The following is a 20,217-nucleotide window of genomic DNA, read 5'->3' as shown; positions in this document are numbered from 1 at the left end:
TTTGCTTGATTTTTGTTTAATGTTTGTTGTTGTGAGTTTTGGGGAAACATCTCAAGCGATTATTCCTGAAATAATAAATAAATGTGACTTTTACTCGGTTACATTCCTCCACTTATTTATTTCTTTATCAGTGCTGCAGACGGCCTGAGACAGACAGTATCTCTAGCAGACACAGAGGAGCAGGAGAAAAGGCCGCGCCACCTGTCCTCCTCCTCCTCCTCCTCCTCCTCCTCCTCCACAAAGTGCAACAGTCCGGTAGCTCCAGCAGCGAGCAGCCGAACCTGGAGCCTGAACGGCGGCAGGCTGAGAGCGGACGGCCCGGCTCCGAGTCCGCGGAGGAGACACATGACTGCGGACACAGTCGGTCAGCTTCACAAAAAGCAACACAACAAACTGCCCTGCTGCTCTGCTGAGTTGCATGGCGTGTGTGTGTGTGTGTGTGTGTGTGTGTGCGTGCGTGCGCGCGTGTGTGTGCTGACTTTCTCTCCATAGAGTTTCACTGAGTTTACATCCGGGTTTTTTCCCTAGGCAATGGGAGCCGTAGCACCACCGTTCCTTAGGCAAAGTGAAATAAATTCGCAGAACCGACACAAAAAGTAGTCCGCTTTTCGAACACATTTTCCCGTCACCTCGCTTCGCTGATCGGCTCGATTTAACCAACTTTAACAACAACACACGCAAATATCAAACGCTTTGTCGCGGATAAACGAGCATTAGGTGGGCGGGTAAGTAGTTTTTGTCCCCCTTCCTCCAGCTCCGGAGCGCAGGGATCTGTGCTGTGCTGAGGCTGAGCTGAATGAGATTGAAGAAGAGTTCTTCTTGTTTTGTAGCTTCAGTTTCTCTGTTTTTACACAAATTTTACTAAAACTAAATATAAAATACGGCAACAAAACCAGGCTCTGCGGGAAGGAGTCAGCCGGGCTGTTTGTACGCTGTTATTCCACCGTGGATCGGCTTCTTATAGATATATATTTAATTAATCTAGAGGAGGACTGCTGCTGAGTAAGTGCACATTGGGTCTTTTTAATTTCATAACTTTAATTTTCTCTGTTGTCAAACTTTACCTGTCCTCTGCTGTCCGCCTGTACCGGTGTGTCGGAGGGTGTCTGCGTGCAGGTGTGTGAGCTGGCAGGCGGTGTTTGTCTGCATTCAGCGCTGCTCCTGTGTGTTTCTGTGTGTTTAGCTGCTGTGTTTCTTATTCTAGGAGTTGATATTCTGGAGGACAAGGGGCCGATATAACTTAGACCCACCGACGCCTGCTCGGTGTCATAATGCCGGAGAGATAGCGTCTTTTGGGGCTGTTCCCGGGCGGATTTCTTCGCCTGCTCCGTCCCTTTTCCCTTCACATCGCGGCCCGCGGTTATTATTCATCTTCGGTGTAAGTTATCAGCGTGGCTGGCAGCGTTAGCCAGCGCAGCTAACAGGATGGTTAGCATTAGCGGCTACGGCTAACGTTATCCACTTGTTCTCTCTAACGTCTCCCAGCCTCTCACGGAGCAATGTCGGCTGAGAGAGGATCGGTTCGGATAATTTCCACAGCTGCCCGACTCGCTGGGGAGCCACACAATTCCCCCCAAAACATGACAGTTAGCGAGGATGTGCCGAGGCGGGTCGGGTGAATGTATAAGCGGAGCGTCCAGACGGCCACGGCGGGTTAATCGGGAGGTTATAAAACATTTATCTCGCCGCCGAAACAAAAAACACTTTTTCGGTGTTTCAACTCCCGCAGCAGAAGCACTTAACGGCTTTCATCTTGAAAACCTCCATTTTAGCTTCATTTCTTCCCTTTTCGGGCCCTCTGCAGCGGCATGTGATGCTGATGGAAGTTTATCCAGAAAACTTCACGTCCCACCCAGGGAGCAATTACTGCAATTAACCGCCAGCCTTTAAATACTGCTGGTGACTAAGTAGCAGTAGTAGGAATAGTAATAGCATCAGTAGCATCAGCAGCAGCAGCAGCACTGGCAGCAGCAGCAGCAGTAGTATTAGTCAAGCACTGGACTCAAGTACAGCTTTGAGGTACTTGTACTTTACATGAGTATTTCCATTATCTGCTACTTTCTGCTTCTACTCCACTGAGGGAATTGTTGTACTTTTTACTCCACCGCGTTTATCTGACAGCTGTAGTTACTAGTTACTTTTCGGGAGTAACCTTAAGCGATTGTACTTGCATTACTAACCACGATTTTGAGGTACTCGGTTGTAGAAGTAGTACTGCCTCGGTTCAGCCAGGGTGTCCTCAAATAAACAAATCAGTGGAGGAATGTAACAAAGTAGAAGTCAAATGTATTATTAAATCAGGATAAACCTGTTGAGATGTATCCCAAAACTCTAAAGAGCAGTAAAAAGCAGTAAACAAAAAGAAAATACCAAACACTGCACGTAACCAGAGGTGGAAAATCACTGTCCTCAAGTCCAGTGTTACATGATAAGGAGCCACAGCCAGACACTGATTTATTTTCTAAGAGGTTTTGTATTGTGTTTTGAACGATTATCATGTTTTGGTTTCTTAATCTGTGAAGTAACTAGTAACTACAGCTGTCAGATAAATGTAGTGGAGCAAAAAGTACGATAATTCCCTCTGAAATGTGGCGGAGTAGAAGCAGAAAGTAGCAGAAAATGGATGCGTTGAAGAAAAGTGTTAGAACCAAAACATTGTACCCGAGTACAGTAGTTGAGTAAATGTACTCAGTGGTGAGGGAAGATGTGCTCAGATCTTTTACTTAAGGAAAAGTACAACTACGCCAATGAAAAACTCTATACTTCTACCCCACTACTTTTTTTTTTTTTTTTTTTTGTACTCCACTACATTTGTCTGACAGATGTAGTTACTCGTTACTTTGGAGCAATTTAAGTAATTGTTTTTATTCTGAGGTACTCAGTGGTGGAAGAAGTATTCAGATTTGAAGGAAGTTTATCCAGAAAACTTCATGTCCCACCCAGGGTCAAATTACTGCAATTACCCCCCAGCCTTTAAATACTGCTGGTGACTAAGTACATTTACTCAAGTACTGGACTTAAGTAAAATTTTGAAGTAACTGTACTTTACTTCAGTATCTCCATTTTCTGCTACTTTACGCTTCTACTCCTCCACATTTCAGTGGGAAATCTTGTACTTTTTACTCCATTACAGTAGTCAGTAATTGTACTTACATTAGTGGGTACAGTTCTGAGGTACTCAGGTAATCAGCACTTTCCCCGAGTTATTGTATTGTGTACGGCAAATATTGTGCTGTGTCTGCTGGAATCACCGTCTGTCTCAGTGACAATCAGGATGTCTGCCTTACTAATTAATAAATTAATTAACCAGTGGAGGAATGTAACTGAGTAATAGTTAAAATTTGTTATTAAATCGGGATAAACCCATTGAAACGTATCCCAAAACCCACAAGAACTGAGTGGTAGAAAGTAACTAAGTACATGTACTCAACTACTGTACTTCTACTATGCTTTATTATTTCCATTTTCTGCTACTTTATACTTACTATATTTCAGAGGCAAATATACTTTTTACTCCAAAACATTTATCTGTAGAATATAGTTACTAGTTACTTTTCAGTCCAAGACTTCATACATTATATAATAATTTGAATTGCTAGAGATTAAACCAGTGGTTTCCATCCATTTTGTGTTGTGACAAGATGCCACAATTCAGATGTCGCTGAATTTTTAGTACTTTCTCTGAACAGTGATTTCATTTAAATAAGCGTTCAAGGCCCAAATTGGTAAAATTATCCAATTTTTTTTCACAAAAAGAGTGAAAAACAAAAATGTCCACAAACTGAAAACAGATTTGTGCACTAGAACATTTTTTTTGTTTGTTTCATGCGTCCCATCAACAGTGGTGGAAGGCAACTAAGTAACTGAGAACATTCACTCAAATAATGGACATAATTTGAATACTATTTTGAGGTACTTGTACTTTACGTGAGTATTTCCATTGTCTGCATTGTAGTTCCAGTATCACAGTAAAAGTACTTCCTGTTGTCACAGTATTACAGTAAAAGTACTTCCTGTTGTCACAGTATTACAGTAAAAGTACTTCATGTAGTTTCAGTATCACAGTAAAAGTACTTCATGTAGTTCCAGTATCACAGTAAAAGTCGTTCCTGTAGTCACAGTAAAAGTACTTCCTGTAGTTCCAGTATCACAGTAAAAGTACTTCATGTATTCACAGTATCAAAGTAAAAGTACCTCCTGTAGTCACAGTATCACAGTAAAAGTACCTCCTGTAGTTCCAGTATCACAGTAAAAGTACTTCCTGTAGTCACAGTATCACAGTAAAAGTACTTCATGTAGTTCCAGTATCACAGTAAAAGTACTTCCTGTAGTCACAGTATCACAGTAAAAGTACCTCCTGTAGTCCCAGTATCCCAGTAAAAGTACCTCCTGTAGTCCCAGTATCCCAGTAAAAGTACTCCCTGTAGTTCCAGTATCCCAGTAAAAGTACTCCCTGTAGTTCCAGTATCCCAGTAAAAGTACTTCCTGTAGTCACAGTATCACAGTAAAAGTACTTCCTGTAGTCACAGTATCACAGTAAAAGTACTTCATGTAGTCACAGTATCACAGTAAAAGTACTTCATGTAGTCACAGTATCACAGTAAAAGTGCCTCATGTAGTCACAGTATCACAGTAAAAGTACCTCATGTAGTTCCAGTATCACAGTAAAAGTACTTCATGTAGTCACACTTTCACAGTAAAAGTACTTCATGTAGTCACAGTATCACAGTAAAAGTACTTCCTGTAGTCACAGTATCACAGTAAAAGTACCTCCTGTAGTCCCAGTATCCCAGTAAAAGTACTCCCTGTAGTTCCAGTATCCCAGTAAAAGTACTTCCTGTAGTTCCAGTATCACAGTAAAAGTACTTCCTGTAGTTCCAGTATCACAGTAAAAGTACTTCCTGTAGTCACAGTATCACAGTAAAAGTACTTCCTGTAGTCCCAGTATCACAGTAAAAGTACTTCATTGTGCAGGGACCTGTCTCCTGTGACTGGTCTCTGATTCTCTCTGACGTGATCAGATCATTGATCCTGAGTCACGGAGGCCTCGGCGGCGTTTTACCGGTGGAGCCGCTTTTAGTTTAGTCCACCGGTTCCCAACCCGGGGGTCGGGCCCCTCCGGAGGGTCGCCGGGTGAACCCGAGGGGTCGTCGGTTCTGATTCGCTGATCCGGATTCAGTTCCTGGACTTTTCTCTGATCTTTGATTTCCAGTGAAATATTGGATCATTTCTAACGGTGACTGAAAGGACACGTGAGACGTTTAGAGGAGAAACGTCTCTTTGGTGGAACAGAAAACAACAGAGTCTGAAACCTGGGACCAGGAGACACAGCTACTCGCTGATGTTTTGTGGATCAGAGGTTTTTACAAGTGATCACACACCAGAAGGTTGGAAACCCTGGTTCAATCTCTAACTGTGCTGTGTTTTCTAAACTTATAATATGTGTTTAATGCAAAATCTTAATATGAAAAGTAAAGGTTCCTTTTGATACTTTAAGTACATTGTTTTGATAAAACCTCTGCTCTTTTACTTAAGTAGGAGTTGGAATGAAGGACTTTTACTTGTAATGGAGTATTTCAGCATCACTTTAATGGTATTTTTGCTGAAGTAAAGGTGTCGAGTACTTCTTACATGACTGGTAGGGGGCAGCTTCTGTGATGCTGTTTTTAAGAGTAGTTTGAATTCAGCTGAGTGGAGACAAATCTTCTGTTACATGTGGAGTTAGTCAAAGAGGTCGAAGTCTGTGTGTGTGTGTGTGTGTGTGTGTGTGTGTGTGTGTGTGTGTGTGTGTGTGTGTGTGTGTGTGTGTGTGTGTCTAAAGCTGATACTGGTTCTGCCAGCGTATTAACATTGCTAGACTCACAGTCCAATTTAGTTTAACCTGTTCTTGAATGCCTATTTTATACAAACTGGAATTGACTGATATCAGCCAATACTATATGTAGACTATAGGCCCATTAGGTCAGTCCTAGGCAGTAATGTAAAGTGACTAAGTACTTTACACTACTGCCTAAATGTGGTAGAATAGACTGGACTGGAAGTATAAAGTAGCATCAACTGGAAACACTCAAGTAAAGTACAAGTACCTCCAAAATTGTACTTAAGTACAGTACCTGAGTAAATATACTTAGTTACTTTCCATCATTGACTTCGCTTTATTATGTCGCCTGAGAAGGTGGCAGATGACAAACTCACTGAAAATGACACAAGCTGAATCAAAATGACCTTGTGACGGTTTTTCTTCAAGTTGTGGTGGTTGTGAAATCAGGTTATAAACTTCATGTCTAAGCTCCGTCTTTTAATTGACCAAACAGCAGCTGCAACAGCTGTAAAAACCACAATCATTTTTACTAGCTAGCCCCCCAGGTCCGCTACTTGAAATTGAGAATTTTTTCATTAATGTATTTGTACTTTTACTTTAGTACAGAATCTGAATTTTTCTTCCACTAGTCGTCTTAGGGAAGAAAAAAGATGAACCTGAAAAACTAAAATAGTTGCTAAAACTTTACTTTAACCCCCTTTATTTTTCATTTACGATCAGTATCTAAACATTGAATAAATAACATATAGTTGATAGCAGACTACAATACTCTTTAAGCGTATAAATCCTTAAACAAATGTGCCAGTATGCCGAAGCAAAGCTGCTTATTTTAAAGCAAAAAAAGTGCAACATCTGTACTGTACATTCTACTGAAATAAAAGCGTAGAAGTATCAAGAGTAAAATCTACTCAGCACCAAATAACTGATGCATAAGTATTTTAATGTAAATGTGATTGACGACTTCATGCACTTTGTGGTGGTTTAACTTTAGGAATGATTCAAATTTGTTTTGTGAGCTTATTATACTTAAGAAATAATAAGCAAAATACTTTCAGATACTGTATTGGAGTACAAAGTATGAAATTTATATTAAAGTGGAAGTATAAAATTTTACAAAATGGGAATGCTTAACAAAGTGCCCCTATCTTGAAATATAATTTATGTTGCATATTTTATATTATTCCAGCTGTTTACTATGTTGACGTGTGTCCACAGGAGGAGTTAGAGCTGGTAACAGAGACGCTGATAAACACTGAGATCTGGTCACAGCTGCATCAGAGTCTGTTAGAAACCAGTTATCACGTCTTTATATTCCGATTATACAGGATAAATAAACCAGTTATTTCGTCTTTATATTCTGATTATACAGGATAAATAAACCAGTTATTACGTCTTTATATTCTGATTTATACAGGATAAATAAACCAGTTATAACGTCTTTATATTCTGATTATACAGGAAAAATAAACCAGTTATTTTGTCTTTATATTCTGATTATACAGATAAATAAACCAGTTATTACGTCTTTATACTCTGATTATACAGGATAAATAAACCAGTTATTACGTCTTTAAAATTCTGATTATACAGATAAATAAACCAGTTATTACGTCTTTATATTCTGATTATACAGGATAAATAAACCAGTTATAACGTCTTTATATTCTGATTATACAGGATAAATACACCAGTTATAACGTCTTTATATTGTGATTATACAGGATAAATAAACCAGTTATTACGTCTTTATATTCTGATTATACAGGATAAATAAACCAGTTATTACGTCTTTATACTCTGATTATACAGGATAAATAAACCAGTTATTACGTCTTTATATTCTGATTATACAGGATAAATAAACCAGTTATTACGTCTTTATACTCTGATTATACAGGATAAATACACCAGTTATAACGTCTTTATATTCTGATTATACAGGATAAATAAACCAGTTGTTACGTCTTTATATTCTGATTATACAGGATAAATAAACCAGTTATTTCGTCTTTATATTCTGATTATACAGGATAAATAAACCAGTTATTACGTCTTTATATTCTGATTATACAGGATAAATAAACCAGTTATTACGTCTTTATATTCTGATTATACAGGATAAATAAACCAGTTATTACGTCTTTATATTCTGATTATACAGGATTAATGAACCAGTTATTACGTCTTTATATTCTGATTATACAGGATTAATGAACCAGTTATAACGTCTTTATATTCTGATTATACAGGATAAATAAACCAGTTATTACGTCTTTATACTCTGATTATACAGGATAAATAAACCAGTTATAACGTCTTTATATTCTGATTATACAGATAAATAAACCAGTTATTACGTCTTTATATTCTGATTATACAGGATAAATAAACCAGTTATTACGTCTTTATATTCTGATTATACAGGATAAATAAACCAGTTATAACGTCTTTATATTCTGATTATACAGGAAAAATAAACCAGTTATAACGTCTTTATATTCTGATTACACAGATAAATGAACCAGTTATAACGTCTTTATATTCTGATTATACAGGATAAATAAACCAGTTATTACTTCTTTATATTCTGATTATACAGGATAAATACACCAGTTATAACGTCTTTATATTGTGATTATACAGGATAAATAAACCAGTTATTACGTCTTTATATTCTGATTATATAGGATAAATAAACCAGTTATTACGTCTTTATACTCTGATTATACAGGATAAATACACCAGTTATAACGTCTTTATATTCTGATTATACAGGATAAATAAACCAGTTATTACGTCTTTATATTCTGATTATACAGGATAAATAAACCAGTTATTACGTCTTTATATTCTGATTATACAGGATAAATAAACCAGTTATTACGTCTTTATATTCTGATTATACAGGATAAATAAACCAGTTATTACGTCTTTATATTCTGATTATACAGGATAAATAAACCAGTTATTACGTCTTTATATTCTGATTATACAGGATAAATAAACCAGTTATTACGTCTTTATTTTCTGATTATACAGGATTAATGAACCAGTTATTACGTCTTTATATTCTGATTATACAGATAAATAAACCAGTTATTACGTCTTTATATTCTGATTATACAGGATAAATAAACCAGTTATAACGTCTTTATATTCTGATTATACAGATAAATAAACCAGTTATTACGTCTTTATATTCTGATTATACAGGATAAATAAACCAGTTATTACGTCTTTATATTCTGATTATACAGGATAAATAAACCAGTTATAACGTCTTTATATTCTGATTATACAGATAAATAAACCAGTTATAACGTCTTTATATTCTGATTATACAGGAAAAATAAACCAGTTATTAAGTCTTTATATTCTGATTACACAGATAAATGAACCAGTTATTACGTCTTTATATTCTGATTATACAGGATAAATGAACCAGTTATTAAATCTTTATGTGACAATTATACAGGATAAATAAAATCTGAATTCTTATATGAATTTACAAAAAAGTAATCATTATCTCATTATTAATCTCCAGATTAATTTCTTGATGGATTGTTTTGTGAATAAAATGTCAGAAAACAGTAAAGAAAAGCTCGTCATAATATTGACAGCCCAAGGTGATTTACCCAAATTGCTTGTTTTACTTGAGCAGTCCGTTAACAGCATTTCCGCTTTAAGAATGAGTTAAACGACTAATTGATTATCAAAATAGTTGCTGATTATTTTTCTGTCAATCAGTTAATCAACTTTTTCATTGCTGTTTTGTTTTTAAAATTATTTTTTGAACTTGAAAACACTGTCATACAAAGAATTTTTACCGTTTTAAGGCTTTTTTTAATTTAAGGTTTCTACAATGAACTCTGAAAGAAAACAAATGATTAAGTTGACAGGTTGAATAAAAACATAATATGGAAAAGAAGATATACTCTGTTGCTTGATGTGTAGCATAAAATCCGACTTCATATTCAGAAAATACTGTGGCATGTAGTTTATTTTTAGTGTGGAATCAGAATTTGTGGAACCTAAATAAAGTTTTTTTTGTTTTTTTTTTTTGTTTTGTTTTACAGAATCAAGAGGTTGTTATTTGTTGGTCTCTATTTCTAAAATTAATTTATGAGAGTTGAGAACTGTCCTTTTTTTTGTTTTTTGTTTTTTTTGTTTGTTAAAAATTGGTTTGTGACAGTGCGTGTTTGTTTTGGTTCACAGGGCAGCACAGAGGGGTGGAGTCCGGTCCCACAGCCAGGTGGTGAGTCCTGAGGCCTGATCTAGTAAAATAATAACGGAGAAGTCACGTGTAATAACAGTAACGGAGGTTGCACGCAGCTTCAGTCACACTAATCTCTTATTGACTGTCCAGTTTAACAGAGCCTCCTCTAGTGTCATATTACATTTAACCTGTTTTTATTTTGATAAGAACATGATTTAAGAGCTCAAGTTAAAAATGAATCATTGTTCATGTAATTTATTAATAAAATTACATGTAATCTGTTTTTAGAGTAAAGTTACAGTTAAACACTCTCAGTTCAAAGTTGCATTTAAATCATTTGGTTAAACAGTTTTTAAATATATGATGATGAATAAAATTTGATTTAATTTTTCTTCTAGTTCTAGATTGATACTTCTAATGAAGTAACAGTTTAGTTCACAGTTTATGCTGTGTAAACTGTCAGTATTAATGTAATTCTAATTTAAGTGTAAGTAATTAAGTAATTGAACAATAATAAAGTAACTTATAGCCAATTTTACTTTACTGACACATTTACCTGTTGCTAAAATTTGTGTGGCTTACAATGGATTTTAATTTAAAAAAAAAAAATTACCGATAAACACTGTAATGTCAGAAATAAAGTAAAGCAACTGAACAATAACAAGGTAAAAGTAGATCTTATTATTTTTAGTTTAATTACTATGAAATGGAGAAACATTTTGTTCTACTTACAAATAGTTAGTCTCATTTTTGGTAAAACTAAGTTTCTGACACTTTTTGTTATTTGAATTAATTGTTAATAATTATTTATTTTGTATTTAAACATCATAATTCAGAGTTAATAAGTTAATGTAATTCGTTTCAGAAACAATAAGTTACGTTGAATGTGTTTTAATAATGGAATAAAGTTACTTGTAACATGATACAGTTTGATTTGGCTTTAATATTAATAATAATATAGTAAAATAATTTCTAACCTGTTTGGTTTAATAACACAGCAAAATTCAGTCATTTTTAGTTTCGTGATAATGAAAAGGACCTTGTGAACACAGGTTCGGTTAAAGTTACTGTAAGTAAATAATAATATAAAGGTTGTGTTTACTTCATTTCAGATTAATTGTAAATAACTGAAGTTAAAGTTGATGTTTTCTGGTTTGTTTTGTTTCCAGCGGCACTTTAATGCTTCAGTTGGATGGTTTTCCTACTGGAGACGGTGTTAAGGTAAAAACCCAGTTACACAGTATTAATTACAGTAATAATACTCTTGTATGTACTTTAAAATATTAGTGATTTTAGACGAGGAGTTTCAGTGTTGTACTGTGCGTACTGGCGTTGGTCCAGTCTAACCATATGACAGCGGTGATTGTTTCACTGGTCTTCCTGTGACCTTGTTTGACCTTGATGGCAAAGTGTCAGCTTCACACAGGAAGTCCTTATAGGGCTGTGCTTCAGGTTGCTATGACAACAGCCGTGACCCCAGCCCCAACGCCGCTGATTTTTGTTGAACCGGCTGTTTAGACCTTTCTGCTGCCCCCCCCCTCCCCCGTGTGTGTGTGTGTGTGTGTGTGTGTGTGTGTGTGTGTGTGTGTGTGTTCAGGCTGATCGATCGGCTGGCAGACTGACTGGATCCATGATGGAATTACAGACGTTACAGGAGGCTCTGAAGGTGGAGATCCAGATCCATCAGGTAGGCTGAGATTCCAGGAAGCTGGGTTACTGGGTTAGGAGACTTAGTCCGTTCAGAAAAGCTGAGTTAGTTCCCACTGCACGCATTTATTTTAGTTTTAATTCAGTATTCTGTGTTGCGTGTGACAGCTTTAATACACCAAGGAGTAGGGGTTGAAATTAATGATGATTTTCACACAACAATGTCATCAATCTGTTTTGATATCAATGTGTTAATATGTTTACTGAAGTATTCAAATGATATACATTACAGTGGTGTGCAAATCCAGATGAGTAGATTTTTGAAGCGAAACGAAGTGAATCCAACTCCTGCAGTAAACAGACATTGAATATGAGCCTTTTTCTTCAAATGTCGATGCTCTGTTACTTTTTATACCATGAATTTAAAAATAGAGAAAAAGGAAACGGTAATTGTGAAGTGTGAAAAAGTTTTGGCTCCGTACTAAGTCATGGTTGAAGAAAGGCGGGTTTTTAATGTGTGTTTGTTGCAGGAGCTGTTTTTACTCCTTTTCACTTCAAAATCTACTAAATATGGAATATGCCCAAACTTCTGTGTACGAATAAATGCCGCACATATTTATGTAATGAACGTACAAGTGAAACTTTTCCGCGTAAGCCTACAGATCCCAGTGTGAGACGTAGATGTTTACTTAACTTTCCCTCTTGTTTTGAAACCCGATCAACCTCCATCAGATTACTGTATAACACTGCGGAGTCAACCCCCTCTGTGACCTGAGCGCCTCACTCGTGGCTCTTTCCTCCACTCGGCTGTCTTTATACCGCAGGTCTATTTGTGCCGCAGCGGTTTGCATCTGTGAAGCATGAAGCTCTTTTGTGAATGTACATAAATCGCCGTTTTTATTAGCAGGTGAAAAAAAATGAACTAATAACTTGTTTTTCTTGTTTGTGGTTATAGAGAGAGAGAGAGAGAGAGAGAGACTCCTCCTGCTCTGTAATCACCTTCACTGTGTTTTAACGCTGCCGAACTCAGTATAGCTGTTGTCCTTTACAGGTTTCTCTGTTTCTGCTGTCAGACACCGACACTAGTGATTTAATTGCGGCTCATAAATACTTCTAGTTTAATAATCGTTCACAAGCCGCTGAGCTGATCACATCATCATTTCATGACTGCGATGCCGTCTAACAAACATAAATACAGCTTTATGACGACAACAGCTTCGCAGTGTGAATGATCGATCACGGAGAAAGTCAGAAGCGACAAAAGGTTGCTTTGTTTAAGGGCAGCCACAAAACATCTCTTGCCGTCCCAACGAGCTGCAAAGCTGCTTGTAAAACACAAAAATGTGGGAGAAAAACCACCCTGAAACATGTTACATAAATGTGGCCGAGCGGAACAGGTGCTCCGTTTGCTGTGGATGTTGACCCGCTGCAGAGCAGTGCATTCAGACTTACTGTGTTTAGTTGGAGTGGAGAGCTTCAGTTGAGGTTTGGGGATACTTTCTAGTTTGAGAAGTTTAGCTGGGGTAGTCATGAGGTCAAGAGGCTTAGACGGGATAATTAGGGTCATCAGTTGCATGTAGTTGGTCATATTACGGGTTTTGTTTTGTTTGGTCATTTTTGCGGAATTTTAGTAAATGGGTGGATACGATTGCACGTGGAAAAATGTAAATAAATAATCTGTGATCGTCAAAGTAATTAAATGAAAACACTTTAAATTCTTAACAAGTAGAGATTCAAGCTGAGCTGTTCACAATGATGTCAGATAAAGTGATTTGATCAGGTGTGAGTCCTCACACACCAAAGTACATGTCTGAATGCAGGCCGCCATCTTCTCGCCGCTTCACTTTAAAGGTCACATGACCAGAGTCGGCGGCAGGTGTTTCCAGTACAGGATAGAGAGAAAACTCTCAGTACACAGTGTGGGCTCCCCAACACGTAGGCGACGACCGCTAACGTCCCATCAGCACCACCGGACAACAAGACCCTTCGAGACTAGCCTGTCTTACTGCTCAGCCTCCTGGAGGCAGAACCCAGCCTTCAGACCAATGCGCTGTCACTGGCCACTGTATTCAATCTCCACATGTCAGGTTGTCGGTGGACGCGATATTAAACAGTGACCAGACTACGGAGGTTAATCAGCCAGATCGCCTCGACTGGAGCGGTCTGAGCTGAGTCCTGGAGATGGACACTGACGCTCTGCTCTGATACAGCATCTCCGTCCAGTCCCTTCTGATCCTCTTTACCCCTTCATGAGCATGTTGGCCTGCAACACATTTTCTTTCTGGTCTGACGAAAAACGTGTGTTATTTCGCCTACAAATGCATTAATTCATTCTGATTTTGAAATAGATACCTAAGGAGCGTGTGTTTTATAATCTGAAAGTGATTCTGCCCATTAGACGAGTGTTGTTTTGCTTCCTGACTAAACAAGTGCAGTCATCTGGTTGTAGTTCTTAGTGGTGACCAATAGGTGTCACTGGTATTTGTATTTTTCTGACTCTCTTTGTCTTCTACAGAAACTGGTTGCCCAGATGAAGCAGGACCCTCAGGTAAACCCAGCGGATGTTTATGTTTAATCAGAGTTGTATTCATGACTGTACATTCCCATGGACACCACAGTGAGTTTACGCCAGTTTAAATCAAAGGATCGCGTTCCTCATCTCAACAGACCGATGCATGAAAACGCTTCAGAGGTTCACAGGGTTTTGGTTCGGCTCAAACTAACTGGCTCTTGTTTTCAGAATGCAGATCTGAAGAAGCAGCTCCACGAACTTCAAGCGAAGATCACGGCACTCAGTGAGAAGCAGGTACATTATTTCACCATGTTACACACACACACACACACACACCGCTGGTTTTCAGGGTGTTTCTCTAAGGCCTTGTTCAGACTGCCAGCCCAAATCAGAGTTTTAGCATATCCACATCATTGGATTTCTTAAGTTTCGTCTCAGTCCGGACACTCGGATTTCATTGTGCGACACACAATGACGACGTCAAATCCAGAGCGAGGGAGGGAGCAGAATCCAAGGCTGCTGTCAGGCAGCAGAGTTTTTTGGCGCTACGGAGGAGCAGGACGGCGGAGGAGCTCTGCACCGCGACTTGACAGCACGATTGTTTGCAGGGCGCGATGACAGATCTCCGTTTCTCATGCTTCCACGTTGGAAAGCCGCGTCACTGGCGTAGCTACGCTTGCTTCAACAGGGTGTCCTCTGGGGCTGCCCCTAAGTGTCGATGATTCAAGTCTTCATCCGACAAGCCCTCAAGTCGAATCTCATTCTGCCAGTCCTTTGAGATATTGAAACTGAATGTCTTTGGGTCTTGTCCAAAACTTGTTCAGTGTGAATTTAATGACCTCTGCAGAAACCCTGATTTTTACACAGGAGGACTGTTGATCTTGTCCCCACCACTTGCGGTGGAACAGCTGTAAGAAGGGATACGAAGTGTTTGTGGTCAGTAGGGACAGAAGCAACAGTTAGAGCGAGAAATAGTGCTTTTAATGTACATATGGGCATTGACATGGAAAGAGCCTTTCTTCTATGAGGCACTGAGCTTAACCGGTTAAACACAGTGCTCGTGTTCAGACATCCAGTCAATCCAGACATCCTTCTTTTATCACTTCTGAAGACACTTTCCAGATCTTTTGTTGTTGCCCAGGTTTTTTTGTCTCGTGTTTTTATTTTTAACCACTTTCAGCATGCCTCCTATTTTTATCTCCTGCCTGCATATTGTCTGTATTTGTTTTCATGTCTGGCTGTAAAACTCTTTGTACGTGCTGCTTTGAGATAAGTGTAGAATTAGAACAGCTAGTTGTAGAATAGGAACGAGAGCCTTTTCAAGCTTTTAAACACTAATGTGTTTTATAAGGTGTACGGCTGGAAGTGTTCGTCTCTGAATGTTGTTTTGAAGTTTGCTCGGAATACGTTTGGCAGATTATCGGTAAAAATAGAAAGCCGAGTTTGTTTTTGTGAACCCAGACTGCTTACATAATGGCAAACAATTCCAAGGTGTTTTCAGACATCAGTGCAAAAACCAGACTACACTCACACTGCGCTCTCTGTCTGTCTGCTCCTGTCTGCTGATGTTAACATGCAAATGAAAGCAGGAGAGAATAGTGGTAATGGTTGGATGCCTTGATCACTGAGTTACTGGAGTTACAATGATGAAAAGTTAGCTGTAGTTTTTGACTCAGCAGTGCTGCTCGCAGTCGCCTGCAGCTCTGATGTTTCTCTGAAGAAGAAGAGTCAAAACGTGAAGCAGAATTATGGAGGGTTGGCAGCAGATTCAGGGCTCAAATCGTAAAGGAATAGTTCTGCGTATTTGGAAATTCTTATTTGCGTTCTTTCTGAGACTTCAATCTGGTGTGTGTCAGTACAGAGCAGGAGTCGGGACATGGATAGCTTAGCTTAGCCTATAGACTGGAAACAGGGGGAAGCAGCTAACCTGGCTCTGTCACCTGCCAGCACCTCTAAAGCTCACAGATTAACACGCTACACCTCATACGTTTAATCTGTGCACCAACAGAAATGTAATAATGTGACGGTTTGTGGTTTTAGAGATATGTGCTGGGACTGTTTCTTGTCAAACAAAGCAGTGGTCTGACAGATAATAGTGCTGCGTCAAAAAAAAGCGGCCTCCTCATGCGTTTCGTTAAGAGCACTGTGTTGGCAGAGCAGAAAGCCTCCAAGAGTTTATCTTGCAGCATTGTTCTGACCAAGTCTAAGCTTTGAAAGGGAGGAAAAGATGATTACAACAGTAATACCTTTTCAGACTCGAAACACCCCTCTCATATGAGTAGAAACTGCTGCACAGGGTCTGATAAGCCTTTAAATCTGTGGATGTATAATTCAAACTGGACTTTGTGGTTAGTATTTAATTTTAAGTACCTGTAGGAACCACCCCTCCACCCCCGGATCAATGCAGCGCCTTTCATTTTGTTTGAGGCAGATCTTTCTCAGACTGACCACAGGCTAGGGAGAAGCCGTGAGTCTACGGTCACACGCCTGCAAACGTGGCTCTTGGCCTGTAGGGCTTTCTGCCAGGGAGGTGCTCCCATCCCTACAGCAGTCACTCTCGAAATCTGTCACTTAAAACCTCAACAAGTCCAAGCTGCTAACAGCTCTTCACTCAGACCTTGTGGTACTCCTTGGTGGTCCACCGCACCGGGAGGAAGTGGGAATTACAGGACTAATAAGGTGGTAAATACCAGCGTACCGGATTTGTGGCATTTCACGTACGCACAAACTAATAGTTAACAAAGTCATTCATATAACTTGAATTTCTCCACCGTAATGTTTGTAAATGACACACAGCCTACATGTGGTGATGAAAACTGTAACGTGTCCAGGCTACTCATGAGAACAAACAGCAAAATTACAGCTGAAATTATAAATGTTTATCAATCGATAAGTTGATCGACAGTAAATTAAACTGCAGCAATTTTCATAATTGATTATCATTGTAAATGTGTTGTTCATTTGCAGGTGTAAGGGAAGTTTAGTCATCTCTGAAAACTGGACTAAATGAAAACCAAGTGCTTCGGATTACAACCTTTTTATATGAATGGTTTTTCAGTGACCATAATTTCAACATGCACCGACTTTGTTCAACATGGTTCTACAGGGTTTGTGGCAAAAGCGCGTAAGAGGTGAAACCATCGCATACATCACAGTATTATTGTGCAGTTTTAAATGCGAGGGGCTACGTACACTGATGGCGACTTGTTTGCTTCCGCCCTCAACTGGGACTCGCCTTTAGTGTAGTGACTGTTCACCGGCAGGAAAAATGATGTGCGTGTCATCCAGCTGAAAGTAAACGGTCGTTGCCGAACATTTAGATGTAGTCCAAGCGCCGAAATCTCCATCAGATTGTCCGTTTTTCCTGCGACCAAACGCAGTGCGATTGTGACCGCGTTCTTTCTCCACAAATGTGCAAAGGTGAAGGAGGTGAAATACTTCCCGGAGGACATGCTGAAACTTGGTGCCGGGAAATGTAAATGAGGCCTTAGAGATATTTCTCTGGGGACAAGTTTCAACTGGCCAGATACCTGCGGACTGTTTAACCGCAACACTTCCGCTCGAGGAAGTTATGTGCTTCTAACAGTCTGTTGATATAATTCAAAGAGCCATTTATCTCTTTACAAATTTGAATATGTACTGGTGCAGTGCTGGAGTAGTCAGGGCAGAGATACGGATACCCTAGGGCAGCGGGTTTGGAGAGAGAGAGATGGGAGTCAGAAACAGTGTGAGGTGAAAGGGACAGATGCATGCAGGTATTAAAAAGGACAGGAAGGTAGTTATTGTAGTTTGTCAGCAGTTAAAGCAGCAGCAGTAACTGTGACACAGATCATAGAGGAAGGCACTTTAAAACCTTTAGCGTCTGATTCTTGAAACTCATCCTCCCTCCCAGAGTCCTGACTCCCAGTCGAATCTGAACACACAGACCTGAAACACTTATTTTTAGATTCAGTGGGACTTACACTTCAGGACTTCATTCGCAAATGTTCGCAAATCCTCTTAGAAAACATGGAATAAAGATGCTCCATATACCTGCAGAACTTCATTCAGAATCTTCCTGTTTTTAGGTTTCCTTCGGTGTCACAGTGACCCAGCGACAGTTGTCTGTACGTCCACGGCTACGCTGAGAACAGGAGCTGGTCACAGCTGGTTCAGCAGCTTTTAACGGGACAGGTTGACTAGATGTGAACAAATACAGGCTAAAAGAACATCTCGCAGCGTAACTCACTGCACTGAATCCGTAACAGCATTATACATCCTATGGGACTGCAGTTCCAAATAGTAGTTCTAATTTTATGTGAGGGGAAATTTGCGGAAGGGTCAGTTCACCCGTGTCACCAAATCATCATATTTTTCCACTGAAGCCTGGTGCTGTTTAACAATAGAGAGGGGGGTAACATTTAGCTCGTGTTGCTCGCAATGTTGAAAAATGACATTTCAAACTAACAATCAACGTCTCTCCCCTGAAATAATTTCCTGGTAACGTAGAAAAGTCACACACCTCACTTTGGACATATTCTGGCGAAAACAGTTTCCAACAGGTTTCCCTTAAAAACACTCCTGCTTAGTTTTTCAAACGTGATTTTCAGTCCTTTGAGCTCTGCAGACCAAACTGTATCGGGACTGCGAACAAATCTCGGAGGTCACTCTGTCTCAAACCTGTGCAAATAAAACTTAAATTACCTGCATGGCGAGATACTGCCAGAGGTTAAACAGGAAACGTGGGTTTTTTCTTTATTTGTTTTTTTTGGGGGGGTTTTTTGTGATTTGGGTGAACCGCACCTTTAAAAACACTAGTTGATAAGAGCAGTTAGGGAGTCAGCAGACTAATCCTGCATGATAAAAGGTCCCTCAGCAGCAGTTATGAGCAGATAAAGTTGTGCATGTTATTAACTGCAGGCTGCAGGTCAAACTGCTCTCTGAAAGCGGAGCCGGGCACTTTTCAGCCTGGTTTTTCTCCTCAGGCCTCTTTATGATCGTGTGTCACTGCATTAAGTTGCTGCTTGAGAATCAAGTGTTGCTAAGCAACAGATGGGTTTTATCTTTTGATTGTGAATTCATACATCGGTGCCAGCTGTGCGTGCGTGTGCGCGCGTGCTGATTGTCGGTGTGACCTTCTGCCTCCGTGTTCTACATTACAGTGTGAACTGCGGTTCCTGTTTCTGCTTGTTATTATCTCTCCGGTCTCATAATCAGTCAGTAGTGTGGTGTGTAGCAGATCGGAGCAGTGACTGTAGCAGGGCTGAGAGTTACAGCTGCAACAGTTATTGTTTATTGACCTTTACAGAAGAATCGCTGATAACTATCTCCGACTGTGGATGTGTCGGGCGCCCAGTCCTGCTTCCTCCCCAACTTTATGTTTGTCTTTTAAAAACGGCTGATGCGGCAGTTCTGAGGAGCAGTTCTCATCATGGAAGCCTTCAAAATATAGATTTGTCAGTGCTGCAGTGTACGGGCAGGTATTCGCGTAGAAACAGGAGGGACTGGGCTTACCGCAGTAGTACATCAGCTTCCACAACATGCACCTGACCTGCCAAAATAAAAGTCACAGAATAAAAATGAAGGTTATTTATTGCTGAATGAAAATGCATTAGACTCAGTTAAGGACACACCAGGCAGTTTAGAAAGTGGTGTCATATTTTGACGGAACATTTGAAAGCATAACAAATAAATAATAATGGATTTTAAATATTTACACACTTGAAATTTTAACGACTCCCGCAGCAGCACAAAGAGTTTAAAGCTGATTGGTGATATTCTCAATTCTTCTTCTTGTTTAGACTCCAACCAACTCTGACCGTCTCCCACTGACAGATACTGTGATGTATCTGGTTCCTCTGAGCCAGATACAGAAACTATTGAAACACATCAGTGAGTCACACTGTTGCTCTGGGTGACATGTTCCTTCATGAACACACACACACTGTACTTTATTATGACTCAGTCCCACACACACACCGTCCTGCTGCCCCAGATACTCACTACAGCACCAAATGTGGATTAATCCGCGGCTGAAAATAG

General features: G+C 39.4%; 1 protein-coding gene across 9 annotated transcripts in view; it reads left to right on the top strand.

The window, feature by feature from the left end:
* Nucleotides 1-612: 612 nt before the first annotated feature.
* Nucleotides 613-20,217, top strand: part of phf21ab (PHD finger protein 21Ab) — a 41,066-nt gene continuing 21,461 nt past the window's right edge. For 4 of the 9 annotated variants that reach the window (XM_040132345.1, XM_040132344.1, XM_040132337.1 and 1 more), the window contains exons 1-6: nucleotides 5,067-5,387; nucleotides 10,037-10,076; nucleotides 11,207-11,258; nucleotides 11,635-11,724; nucleotides 14,200-14,232; nucleotides 14,425-14,490. In XM_040132345.1, coding sequence (XP_039988279.1) covers nucleotides 5,342-5,387; nucleotides 10,037-10,076; nucleotides 11,207-11,258; nucleotides 11,635-11,724; nucleotides 14,200-14,232; nucleotides 14,425-14,490 — 327 coding nt within the window. In that variant the 5' untranslated portion in view covers nucleotides 5,067-5,341. Of the gene's footprint in view, nucleotides 726-763; nucleotides 1,003-1,080; nucleotides 1,117-1,183; nucleotides 1,379-1,970; nucleotides 2,020-5,066; nucleotides 5,388-10,036; nucleotides 10,077-11,206; nucleotides 11,259-11,634; nucleotides 11,725-14,199; nucleotides 14,233-14,424; nucleotides 14,491-20,217 lie in introns of those variants that run through there. The other 5 variants (XM_040132342.1, XM_040132339.1, XM_040132343.1 and 2 more) reach the window with 5 other exon arrangements.

Source organism: Xiphias gladius, chromosome 8 (assembly GCF_016859285.1).
Source record: "Xiphias gladius isolate SHS-SW01 ecotype Sanya breed wild chromosome 8, ASM1685928v1, whole genome shotgun sequence".
Lineage (NCBI taxonomy): Eukaryota > Metazoa > Chordata > Actinopteri > Istiophoriformes > Xiphiidae > Xiphias > Xiphias gladius.
This window is presented reverse-complemented; position numbering and strand designations above follow the sequence as displayed.